The sequence below is a fragment of the Cryptomeria japonica genome, chromosome 5, assembly GCF_030272615.1.
Source record: "Cryptomeria japonica chromosome 5, Sugi_1.0, whole genome shotgun sequence".
In the NCBI taxonomy this organism is placed as follows: domain Eukaryota; kingdom Viridiplantae; phylum Streptophyta; class Pinopsida; order Cupressales; family Cupressaceae; genus Cryptomeria; species Cryptomeria japonica.
In genome coordinates this window covers 79,664,852-79,677,953 of record NC_081409.1, presented here as the reverse complement: position 1 = coordinate 79,677,953, position 13,102 = coordinate 79,664,852, and the positions used below count along the sequence as shown (strand labels likewise).

Here is a 13,102-nt window from a genome sequence, read left to right as displayed (position 1 = left end):
CATAGTAGTAAGACTAGTTCATGTCAGCTCTTTGCAAGTTTTTCTTAAGTCTTTGCAAAACTAATCCATCCACCACTCCTATGATGTCAGGGGCCAACCACTCACATAATCAATCATTATTTCTTATGATTATTTCCTTCCATGTTTATTATTTCTACATTCATTTTATTTTGCTTTGCATTAGACTAACAATATACATAATGAATTGGGGAGCACTAAAGATTTAATTTTTCTCTTTGTTATCTATATAATGAAGTACATTTTGAGTTAATATATTTTAATTACATTTTTATTTACGATGTTGAATACTACTTGTAACAAGTGCGAACGAATTGGCTTGATTTTTCTATCATTCAGTAGGTGTCAGAAGATGATTAAATTTATTTGAGGTCATTGAAATTTATATAATATGTTAAATCATTTTTAGTTTGTGTTAGTCTAACTTTATTAGTCATATTTTAAAATTGTTGTTATATGGAGATCAATAATAAAAGAGGGTTGTACTAAAAAATTCCCATCATTTAGGGTTTGAGAGATGCAATATGACTAACTTAAGAGAAAAAATGTCTTACATACATTACAACAATGAATAAATGAATGAGTTTTAATGACATCCACGAAATCATCCATTTATGGGATCAAGAGCATCATCGTTAACAATTTTCAAGTTTTTTTCATTTTTGACTCTTTCGTTGTGGATCTTGATCAAGAAGCCCCCAGTTTTGTGAAGTCTTGCCTCCCCAAATAACTCATTTAGATTGCTCCCTTTCAAATTGTCTTCATAATATGTACAAATATACTCATATGTTGCACACTCAAAGATGAAGTGTCATTCAATTTCCACCATCCTTTTATTGCAGAAAAGGAAAGTTCTTTTCATCTCACTCCTCCTTAGGGACTGGCTATCTACCCTCCTCACATCTAATATCATGAAACCTAGCTCTGATTTGTGCAACTATAAGTCTAGCCTTTCCTTCAATTCTTGCCCTTAGGTAGTCTTTTTCACCATGCTCCCCTAGGGGGTTGAACTCTTTGTTGGTATGCGGCGACTGTTCATGCAAGCACTATACACTCGTAAGGCTGACTTTGTAGGTTGCCCTAAAAAGTGCATGTTATAAGCAGCTAGAATGAAAAAAGGCATTGTAATGGTGTTGTACTGTTTTACTAGATAATAAAAAAAGATTGGATGATTGTATTCTGCGGATGTAGCCCATCTTAGGTGAACCACATTAAATCTTTGTTTTATTTGTGTTGTATGTTTTTCTTCATCTTTATGTATTTGAATTTGCATATAACTGTTAATTTGTGTTTGCTTTGGATATTCCTAACCCTAACACTCTTTGATATAATGTGTTTTTTTCACCAACCAACCTACTTTGTCCACATGACAGTTATAAATTTTCAAAAACAAACTTATATATCTCATCACTATTGTTAGGGCAATCTTTCAAATCAATTTCCCACTTGCAAATCCACTTGTTGTTCTACTTCATCCAAGTCTTCTTCTTTCGTTTTAATTCCTCCTCAACAAACATTATGGACCAATGTTGCATATCCATGTTTTTTTCTTTTTTTTTTCAATAACTTAGCAAATGAGCTATTGCTAAGGCCACTATTGGAAATATTTCTACTTTTGCTAAAAGAATCTCATAAGAAACTATTGACTTGACTTTGAGACTACTGATGATTGTATTCTTTTTAATTCTTTATAATTGCCTCCACTTGTGGTTTCACATGCTACTCCCCCAAATATCACAACCATAAAGAGCAACAATTGGTGTAACCGCATGAAAATTGTCTCATCATTTCATGTGATAAAATACATTCCTAATATCCACCATATTTTTTAACTTAACATATATTCAATTAATAATTAACCACATATTATTTGTTTTCGTATCTTTTAAGGGATAAATATTAAAGAGTATATATTTAGTATTATACACCATATTCTATATAAATTAAATTATTTAATATTAATATAAATTTATATTTCTAAACATAATACTATTTTCAATAATTAGCCGATAGATTATATTATGTGGGAGCTTTTAACCAAAACCTGTCTCACACTGCAAAACCAATCTTACACTCCAAAACCAGTCTTTTGATTTGGTAAACTACGTCTGTAAAAAACCAAAGAAATAAAATCGCATTAAATCTGATCTTTGAATCATTTCAGAACTACAGTAGACAATCAAATCAAAACTTAACTCACAACAAATATTCTCGTACACCTGTATCTATGCAGTAATTGCATATCATTCTTCGGGTGAATATTTGATTTCTCATTTGATCTTTGGCAGACATTTTATTTAATGTGTTGCTTAATTTTTTCGCCGCCTGCAAATGACTATAAAACTATGCATAAATATCTAGAGAAAGCAGTTTTAGGGAGATTGATATTGGTTCGTTTCATTTTAAATTAAATTCTGCTTTTGTAGGATTCTGTAATATTTTTGTGCAAACTGTGTCCAGTTTTTATCATCGGCATCATTACCAGCGTGACACAATTTGTGCAGAATCTGGAGATTTTCCATGGTTTCTGTGTGTTTTTTAATGAAACTGTATGTAGCCGGATCATTTTTAGTCATGTGATATTTTATTCTAAAACGATTGAATTTTTGTGTGTTCAATCAAGTCACTAGCTCTGTGGTTTTATCTATGGTCGTTTTCAATGATCGTCACCTTCCATGGAATTCGACACGAAGCAGGCAAGGCGAGAGAGGCTACATTTCATCAATGTACCAAACGATTATGAGTGACTGGAAAATGGGTTTCCCTCAGCTAAATCAGTAAATTAATCAGAACCAGGATTTTCTTGGCTTGAATGTTTTTGTAGTTGACACCGTTCAAGTGGAAAATTGTGCTCCACCCTCATTTTGAAGGGGTTTGTGAAATAAGTGAGCAACTTGACCTCCTTGTTCCCTCCCTGTGATACCATGCCTCTTAATTCTAAATTTTCCTGCTACTTTCTTTCATTGGATACCAGATGCCTTGTAAAACAATCAAATAACTAACCCCCATTTAATAAAAGGTTATGGTTAACATATTTGAGAGTTTGATAAATTTGTATTGAGCTTCCCTATAGCAACAACTTGCAGGAAGTGTTATATATTTTAGTTTCAATACATCCACAGTGTCTATCATATAATCAATTGTGATATTGTTTTCCTATTATTTTTTATTGCAATAACATTTAAGAAAAGATCAGCAAATATTGGGCTTTTAGAGCTCAGTCTTATACATTATACTATAATAAATAGTATAAGGATTCATATGTGTGATCATAGTATCTTATATTTCTCTAATTTGTCTTGATTGAGAATGGATATATATCTTATAATGAAATAATTAGATAATGTCAGATATAGATTCAATCCTAGAGAGTTTGGAGGTCATTCACACTATCTTATATAACTATTATTTGAATTTATTTGTAATATTTTCAATAGACGAGAACTGAAATCACCATGCATAAGAAAACTATAAGGATGCATGATTGAGTATATGTATGAGTTGTTTTTGTCTCTCAAAGATATTGATAATATTCATCCACATTACACATAGCATATTGTGTACTCCCTAGCAAATCGAGTTATCTTCTATAGCAGTTTGATTCATTCCTCCAGCAGATTGTAGTCATATACAAGCAGATCGACTTATAGCGGATTATATATCCTCCATTGCAGATCGAACTCACTCTAGATCTCATATCGATAGTTATCTACGTGACAGTTAATGTAATTCATATTCCTACATCAATTTGGGTTGCTTATTGTAGTCTAGGGTAAATCCAATGCTTCAAAGTGTGAAGCAATTAATTGTAAAGACATCTTGTATATCATAAGTATATAAAGGAATTCTTTGCTGGGTTTTTCTACCTTCAAGAGGAAGCTTTTCCTAGGATAATAACTATGCAATTGTTTGAATTATAATTTATCTAATCTGATTACAAAAAATTTACATGGTACCAGAGCCACAGTGAAAGAAGATTGTGATCAGATTCTCTACAACTTCTAAGCATTCTCTCCTTTCTCTCTCTCCTTCGAGTAGTATCTCTAAGTCTTGAAAATGGTGAACGGTCTTAAAGTCAAAGATAGGCTTGAAGGCACAAATAACTTCACCTCATGGAAGTTTAGAGTGCTCATTGCACTTGAAGACAATGGTCTTCTTCAATTTGTGGAGGAAAAGGATTTATCCGAACCTGAAGATCATGAGCAGAAGCTTCAATTCAAGAAAAATGTCATCAAAGCAAAGAAGATATTAATCGACTCTATGAGGGATCACTTGGTGCCTCTCATCTCCAAGATGACAACTACAAGAGATATGTTCAAGACCTTGGAGGGTTTATATGAGATTAACAATGTAAGTAAGGATCTTGCCTTGAGGCAACAACTCCACCAAATAAAGATGGCAAAGGGAGATTCTGTCATCACCTACTTCATGAAAATTTCATAATTGAGAGATCAACTAAGTGCAATTGGAGATCAAGTGATTGATAAAGACCTTGTCATGCTAGCCTTGAATGGCCTTCCTCATTCATGGGAGCCATTTATCCAAATCATAAGTGGAAGATCTAAATTACCTAAGTTTGATCAACTTCGTGTGGATTGCATTCAAGAAGAATCAAGATTGGTGACTAGGGGAATTATCAAAAGTCCTCAAAATGAAGACACTCGCGTTCTTTCTGCTCAAACTTCCAAGAAACGTAGAAATTGGAAGAAGGGAAACTTCAAAAGGAATAGAGATCTAAAATTGGATTCTGCACCTAATTCTAGGAAGAAGAAGAAGAAGAAGAAAGATCTCTCTCGCATCCAGTGCTTTAGGTGTAACAAGTTTGGTCATTTTGCAAAGGATTGTTTGACAAGAACAAAGAATCAAGGAGCAAACATCAATTAAGTCTCATCTCAGAAGGAGATAGAAGATAACTCTAATGGTTTTCTTTTCATATCAGCATTATCAAGCAATGTTCCTATGGATAGTGATACCTGGTTAATTGATAGTGGAGCCTCTAGATATATCACCGGCTATCGGGAACACCTTTTTGATTTGGTGGAGAAGAAATCAAATCTTCAAGTTATCATTGGAGATGATGCACACTATTCGGTGAGAGGATTTGGTGTTATATCTCTAAACCTCGAATCTGGAGTTTCACTACATCTAAGTGATATGTTGTTCATTCTGGGGATCAAGAGAAATCTTTGTCTATTTCAGCCTTGGAGGATAAGGGCTATCAAATTGCTTTCTCTGAAGGAAGAGTTCTTGCATGGCCAAAGAACTCCAGCATCAAGACTGCTCGTGTGATCGGAAATCAACATGAGAGTTTGTATAAACTCTACAGTCTTCTTGTCCAAGCTCTTCTTCATGATTCTTCCAGCTCCAGCGAACTTTGGCACAAAAGACTTGGACATCTTCACTTTAGGGCTCTTCCATCACTGGAGAAGATGGTAAAAGGTATTCCTAAACTTAATCATGTACATGATGGTACTTGTAAAGGTTGTGCTATGGGTAAAAATATTAAAAGTCCTTTTCATAGCAGTGAAAGTAGGTCTAAAGAAATTCTAGATCTTGTACATTCAGATTTATGTGGTCCATTGTATATTCCATCCCTAAGTGGATGTTTGTATTATGTAACTTTCATAGACGACTACTCTAGGAAGACTTGGGTTTATTTCTTAAGGTCTAAAGAGTCTGATGAAGTCCTGGGTAGGTTTAAAGAGTTTAAAGCTCTAGTAGAAAATTTATCTGGAAAGAAAATTAAAACTTTAAGGTCTGATAATGGAGGTGAGTACGCCTCGGGTAGCTTTTGTGATTTCTGTATTAAGGCAGGGATCAAGAGGGAGTTTTGTGTCCCTTACAACCCTCAACAAAATGGGGTTGCGGAAAGGAAGAACAGGTCTTTTGTTAAAGTTGCAAAAGATATGATTCATGATCAAGAACTTCAAACTTTTCTATGGGTAGAAGCCTCTAGAACAGCAGTGTATGTTCAGAATAGATGTCCTCACTGAATTTTTCAAGACATGACCCCAGAAGAAGCTTTTTCAGGAATCAAGCCTAATATCATTCAACTGGGAATCTTTGGTTTTCCTGTGTATGTTCATATTCCCAAGGACAAGAGGACCAAGTTGGAACATTCTGGCAAGAGAGCGATATTCGTGGGCTACAGTGAAACCTCCAAAGCCTACCATATTTACATCCCTGTTCAGAAGAAAATAGAAGTAAGAAGGGATGTCACATTTGAGGAAGATGTTGTGTTCAAGAAATCAAAGGGTTCATGCATGGAGATAGATGATGAGAATCCTCAAGACATGGATGTTGATCATGCTCTTGAGATTCAAAGGGAGTCTACAGAACCTGATGAGAATAATAATCCAATTGAACCTTTGGATCCCACTGATGACCCTAGAGATATTGGTGTGACTTGAAAGAGGCCTCTTTGTGCAAGAAACACTATGTGAGAAGCAGAATAGTTTGCCACTCCTAGAGGCACATTCGGAGAAAGTAAAAGACCACAAAGATTTTCTAGTTATGTTGCATTGATGTGTAATCTTATTGAGTCTGAACCTTCCAACGTAGAGGAAGCCTCAAAACAATAGGTTTGGAAAGATGCAATGGATGAGGAGTATCAATCCATTCTCAAGAATGATGTGTGGGATATTGTGCATAGATCGAAAGGGAAGTCTATTGTAACTTCCAAGTGGTTGTACAAGATTAAGCATGTAGTTGATGGTAGCATTGAAAAGTAAAAAGCTAGATTTGTATCTTGTGGCTTCTCTCAACAAGAGGGACAAGACTATGAAGAAAAATGTGTTCTTGTTGCTCGCTATACTTCCATTAGAACCATCATTTCCATTATTGCAGCTAAGGGATGGAAGTTACATCAGATGGATGTGAAGACAACTTTTCTCAATGGTGTGATTGAAGAAGAGGTCTACATTTAGAAACATGAGGGGTTCATGATTCATGGTAAAGAGTCTCATGTGTGTAAATTTAAGAAATCTCTATATGGTCTTAAATAGGCTCCTCGGGCTTGGTATGAAAGAATTGACAAATACTTACTAGTGGGTTTGGGTTTCTGCAAGAATGATGTTGATCCAAACCTTTACTTCAAGGTATTCAATGGTGATATGTTGATGTTGGTACTTTATGTTGATGACCTATTTGTTACCGGAGAAGATCATCTCATTGATAGATGTAAGAAGGACTTGACTTCCAAATTCAAGACGAAGGACTTAGGACTCATGCACTTCTTTCTAGGGTTGAAAGTTTGGCAGAGGCCCAATGAGATAATCCTAAGTCAAGGAAAATGCACCATCAATATCTTGAAGAGATTTGGAATGACATATTGTAAATCTATGTCCACACTAATGGAAACTAACCTGAAGAAATTGAGGGAAGCTACAGCTAGTTCAAATCTTGTGGACCCTACTATGTACAGGCAGTTGATTAAGTCCTTGATGTATCTAGTTAACACTAGACCAGATATTTGCTATGCAGTGAGTGCACTTAGCCAGTTCATGAATGAACCTAGACAGATACATCTAGTTGCAGCCAAGCATATCTTGAGATACTCGTGTGGCATAGTTGGATCTGACTTAAAATACTCTTTCAGTGTGGACTTGATTCTTGAAGGATATTCTTATTCTGATTGGGTAGGGAGTGTTACTGATCAGAAGAGCACCTCTAGTTGTTGCTTCAGCTTGGGATCTATTATGATTTCCTGGTGTAGCAGGAAGCAGTCTTTTCTAGCCCTAAGCACTGCAGAGGCAGAATACATTACAGCATGTGTGGAAACTCGTGAAGTAGTGTGGCTTCATAAGCTCCTTACAGGTTTATTTGGATAATCATTGGAGCCTACTACCATTCATTGTGATAATCAAAGTTGTGTGAAGCTTTCTATCAATCCAGTGTTCCATGACATAACAAAGCATGTTGAGATTCAATACCACTATATCATAGATATGGTACATAGGAATGTTGTTCAGTTGAGATATATTTGTACTGAGGAACAAACGACTGACATTCTCACCAAGGCTCTTGCAAAAGTGAAGTGTTTGCATTTTCAAGACAAGCTTGGAGTTGTGGAGAATGAAGCCCTTGCTAAAAGGGAGTCTTGGGATCAGTAATTACTTGATATGTATTGTTATGCATTCTTCTCTATGAGAGAAGTTTCAGGTTTCAGCCCTTGTTATTCATTCTTCTCTATGAGAGAAGTTTGAGGTATCATCTCTTGTTATGCATTCTTCTCTGTGAGAGAAGTTTGAGGTATCAACCCTTGTTGTGCATTCTTCTTTGTGAGACAAGTGTGAGGTTCTAGACCTTGTTCCACACTCTGTGAGTAGGTATGGTGGATTCATCCTCTGCAAGTAGGTATGGTGGATCCACCCTCTGCAAGTAGGTATGGTGGATCCACCCTCTACGAGTAGGTATGGTGGATGTCATGTGAGAGACTCCATGACTTAGCATTTGTGTGTATTCACCCTCTAGGATTAGCCATGGTGGTTGTGTTCATTTGTATTAAGAAGGATTCCTTCCTGGCTAAGAGGGAGTGTTAATGTAATAGCGTCGGTCGGCTCCTTCATGGCCGACATAGTCAGCTAAATTGTCTAAGTGGCCTATCGGCCTTAGACAATTTAGCTATATTGATTTGCCTTTATTTATTGATTATGTGTTAATCCTGCCATCCTTGATAATAAAATCGGGAGCATATCAACACTCTAACATAAGACGTGTTGATTAATATATAAATCGCCACTTATGAAAAGGTATGTTGCTAAAAGGGAAAGACAACTTTCTTGAGGAGTCGTGATGGTTGGAGGAATCTGTGTTTGGGTATATGTATGATTTACTTTTGTCTCTCAAAGGCATTGATAATATTCATCCACATTGCACTTAGCATATCGTGTACTCCCTAGCAGATCGAGTTATCTTCTACAGCAGTCTGATTCATTCCTCCAACAGATTGTAGTCATATACAAGTAGGTCGACTTATAGCAGATTATATATCCTCCATTGCAGATCGAACAGACTCTAGATCTCAGATCGATAGTTATCTATGTGACAGTTAATGCAGTTCATATTCCTACAGCAGTCTGGGTTGCTTATTGCAGTCTAGGGTGAATCCATTGCTTCAAAGTGCGAAGCAATTCATTGTAAAGATGTCTTGTATATCATAAATATATAAAGGAATTCTTTGTTGGGTTTTGCTACCTTCAAGAGGAAGGTTTTCCCATGATAATAACTATGCAATTGTTTGAATTATAATTTATCTAATCTGATTACAAAAATTTAACAATGACATCTTTTGCATGCATTATCAAGTAACAATTCATGGTTGATTGTTGTTTGAGTGTCATTTCTATGCTAATAATCTTGATGTTTCATTTGTATGAATATTGTTTTCTTATTTGGACTACTCATATGGAATATGATAGTTGTAAAATCAAAGAGGATAGCAACAAATCCAAAAGATCATTTTTCAATATTATAAAATGAATAGGTCCAATCATTTACATGTATGTTTTCGTAAGAAAATTTTCAAACATAATTCTATAATCAAATTGGACCAAAAAATCTATATAGAAAATAAATGAGGAAATCTATTTAGAAGATTAAATGTGGTTAAGGAGGGCACACACATATATCTCAAAGTCATACTAAAAATATATAAACAAAAATATGACTATACGACATATTAACTTACAAATACTTTTTATCAACGTAACCCTTGCACCACCTTTCATTATTCAATTACATTTACTCCAAGAAATCGGAAAGTTCAAGCTTGGTTCATTGCGATTGTGAAGAAGTCTTCGCAAAAGACACTTTAATATTATTTTATTACGAAACGACTTTAATAACATAAAGTTTGTGTTTGTGAAATAAATTTCCTTTGTTTGTCAGAGGAAACTTCTTGGAAACTTCACAAGGTACCGACGGTGGACCGTATTTTCGAACGGTTCTGTAGATAATTTGTTTTGACGCTAATTTCCACTAATTTTAGGCAATATTCCACGAATACGGTAGATATTAAGTGTTCAGTGAAAAAAATCACTGTGAAGACTTTCATTGAGGGGTACGTGTATCGCAAATTCTTCTGCAGTGAACCATTAAGTCTGCTATTTATTTCACCCGGATTTTTGTTCTTTCACATCTTGAGTAACCGGTTTAGATCTAAACAAAAATGTCGTTGCAATCGCAGATGCATCGCGTAATTGTGGTTCGCTTTGTAATTTGTGTGTGTTTGGTGGGCTTTATTGCAGCAAAATGTGTTCCCGAAAGATGTGGTTCGATGAATGTGAGTTACCCTTTCTGGATTAACAATTCTCATTGTGGATTTCCTGGTTTTCAGATTACATGCAGGAAGGATGAAGATACTGGAATGATGGTTCCATTTCTTCATGCCTATAAGGGTGGGAGTTATGATCATCTAATTTGGGATTATTATAAGATTATGGAGATCGACTATATGGGTTACCTCACTGTTAATTCGACTTCTCTCAAAACCAGGTCATGTGGTATTAGCGCTGAGTTATTCCAGGTATTCCAGCTACCTCCACATGGGCCTTTCACCATTTCCATGTCCAATAAGTTCGTGGTTATTGGCTGCAGAACGGTCGGTACGCATATTCGACATTGGCAGTTGGAAGATGTATATCACTATGTTACACTCCTCGCCCTCAAATTGATCCGCCATACTGCCAGTATGGCTGTTGTGAAATTAACCTTCTAGATAACTTTAAGTGGATAAATTTCACAGGTGGAGGTGTGTTTAGCTTGCGCAATTCTACTAGCAATGTTTTTGATGAATTTGGTGGCTTCTCCACCATATTTGACCCTTCCACCTTCAGAGTGGTAGATAATAACACAAACCTCTTTTGGGGAAAAGGTCGGAAGGCTGATTATGGTCTCCGCCTTAACTGGGGTGTCGGCCTTTCGAATTGCTCCACGGTTCAAGGAACTGCCAATTATTCTTGCTCCATCAACGCAGAATGCCTTGAATCCCCTTCCGGAGAAGGTCACTTATGCAGATGCCTTCCAGGATATGTAGGAAATGGTTACTCTAATGGCACAGACTGCACCGGTACGACCCCAGAACATCCTTGAATAACCATGTTTTCTGTTTTATAAGCATTCATTTTAACATCTCAAGTCGCCTAATAATATTTATGATGAATATTCAGATGTAGATGAATGCAGTCGCATAGACTTGAATATGTGTGTTAAACCAGATCAAGGAGGAACATGCCATAATTTGCCAGGTTCCTACAACTATTCGTGCGCAGACGGATATAAGGGAGATGGCTTTCATAACGGGACAAGATGTGCATCTACAAGTTCAAATCATGTTGTCTTTCCTGCGACCGCAGGTAAGGGAAAGATTAAATATACTGCGTATGTTTATGTTATTCAGTTGTTTGCCTTAAATATGTTCGAAAATAGGTATAAGATTAATTTTATTTCTAACGTCTGATCTGGGAAAACACACAGGATCCGTCTCTTCGTTTGTGGTTGTATCTTTAGCATCATTTCTTCTGGTTTGGCGGGTAAGGAAACTTTTGGAGGACAAGTATTATCAACAGCTGCGCGACTTCATGACTTCTACAGTGGGGAAAGAAAGCCTCAGAATTTTTTCTGACGAAGATTTGGAAAAGGCTTCTAATAATTTTTCAAATGAAAAGGTGTTGGGAAAAGGTGGCTTCGGAACTGTATTCAAAGGCATTCTATTGGATGGTACTCTTGTGGCCATTAAAAAGTCGGAGAAACCATTCAAACTAGAGGAAAGCCATGACTTTCTTAATGAAGTTAGAATTCTCTCTCAAATCAATCACAGAAACATAGTGAAATTGTTAGGTTGCTGCATCCAGAAACATACCAATTTGCCAATGTTGGTATCCGAATGGAACACTGTCTGAACATTTACACTCCCAAGAGGGATTTTTGGCTTGGGCGTCGTGTCTGCAGATTGCAATTGAGACGGCGGAGGCTTTGGCATATCTGCATTCTGGAGCATCTCAACCCATTTTCCACTGGGATATAAAATCGTCTAACATTCTTTTGAATGAGACATCTTCTCCTAAAGTTGCAGACTTCGGAATTTCTCGTCTCATCACTGCTTCCAATAACACACATGTCACCAACATTATAAAGGGCACAAGGGGTTACTTAGATCCTGAGTACATCCGAACGGGTCAGTTCAACGACAAAAGCGATGTCTACAGTTTTGGTGTAGTCCTGGTTGAGCTTTTAACAGCTCTCAAACCTTTCTCTCCAGAAAGAGCCACTGACGAGTTGTGCTTACCTGATTATTTTCTTGCCATAATCAACGACAACCACAAGCGCCTCAGGGAAATCTTAGATAGCAAAGTACTGAAGGAGGAAAACCTGCAACAGATGGAAGATATGGCAAGGTTAGCAAGAGAATGTCTGGATTTCGAAAGGAGGAAAAGGCTCTCCATGAAAGAAGTTGTGGAAGAACTTTTATGGGTAAGAGGCGGTGCGAGAAAGAAAAAAGTCCGTGTTGATGCAATATTTGAGCAGACAAGCGTTCTCAGAGAAGCATCACAAACGGCATACAAATTTAGGAGTTACACTTTTCCGTCTGCAGCTGAGGCTACGCTCGAGGAACCATCCACTGCACTGCTTCAGATGTCGACAATGCCTTGACGGTTGAGTTCAAAGAAGAGCGTTTCGAGTCTGTTTTAATACTCCGCAGTCTATGAGGTAAGATTGAATATTATAGGGATATAAGATTATACATTATAGGGAGGAAACATGACCATTTAATTAGCAACCATACTCTAGGGATGTGAGATTAAAAATTATATGGATTATGCTAGACTATGTAGAAAACATTATGAATGAATTTCCATTGTATTTTCCATTTGAATAAATTTTGACTTTTTTCTTTTCTACACAATTATAAACAATTATAAATGTTAGAGAAAAGGATAAATTGTTGGTAAGTTTATAAAAAAAATTATATGTTCATTCATTATTCTAATAGTTTATTCTATTAATTGTCACTTTTATAATAATAATAAAATATTATGTATATTAAGATTTTAATTCAAATTCTTTAATAATTTAATATATTAGT

The 13,102-nt window shown here is 36.0% G+C and overlaps 1 protein-coding gene across 1 annotated transcript in view; it reads left to right on the top strand.

The window, feature by feature from the left end:
• The window catches only part of LOC131032758 (wall-associated receptor kinase 3), a 37,183-nt gene extending 24,380 nt beyond the window's left edge, over positions 1 to 12,803 (top strand). Inside the window, exons 2-7 of the mRNA XM_059220346.1 lie at positions 2,445 to 2,567; positions 10,355 to 10,543; positions 10,615 to 11,086; positions 11,187 to 11,372; positions 11,494 to 11,807; positions 11,857 to 12,803. Of these exons, the coding sequence (XP_059076329.1) occupies positions 2,445 to 2,567; positions 10,355 to 10,543; positions 10,615 to 11,086; positions 11,187 to 11,372; positions 11,494 to 11,807; positions 11,857 to 12,669 (2,097 nt within the window). The 3' untranslated portion in view covers positions 12,670 to 12,803. The remainder of the gene's footprint in view (positions 1 to 2,444; positions 2,568 to 10,354; positions 10,544 to 10,614; positions 11,087 to 11,186; positions 11,373 to 11,493; positions 11,808 to 11,856) is intronic.
• Positions 12,804 to 13,102: the final 299 nt, after the last annotated feature.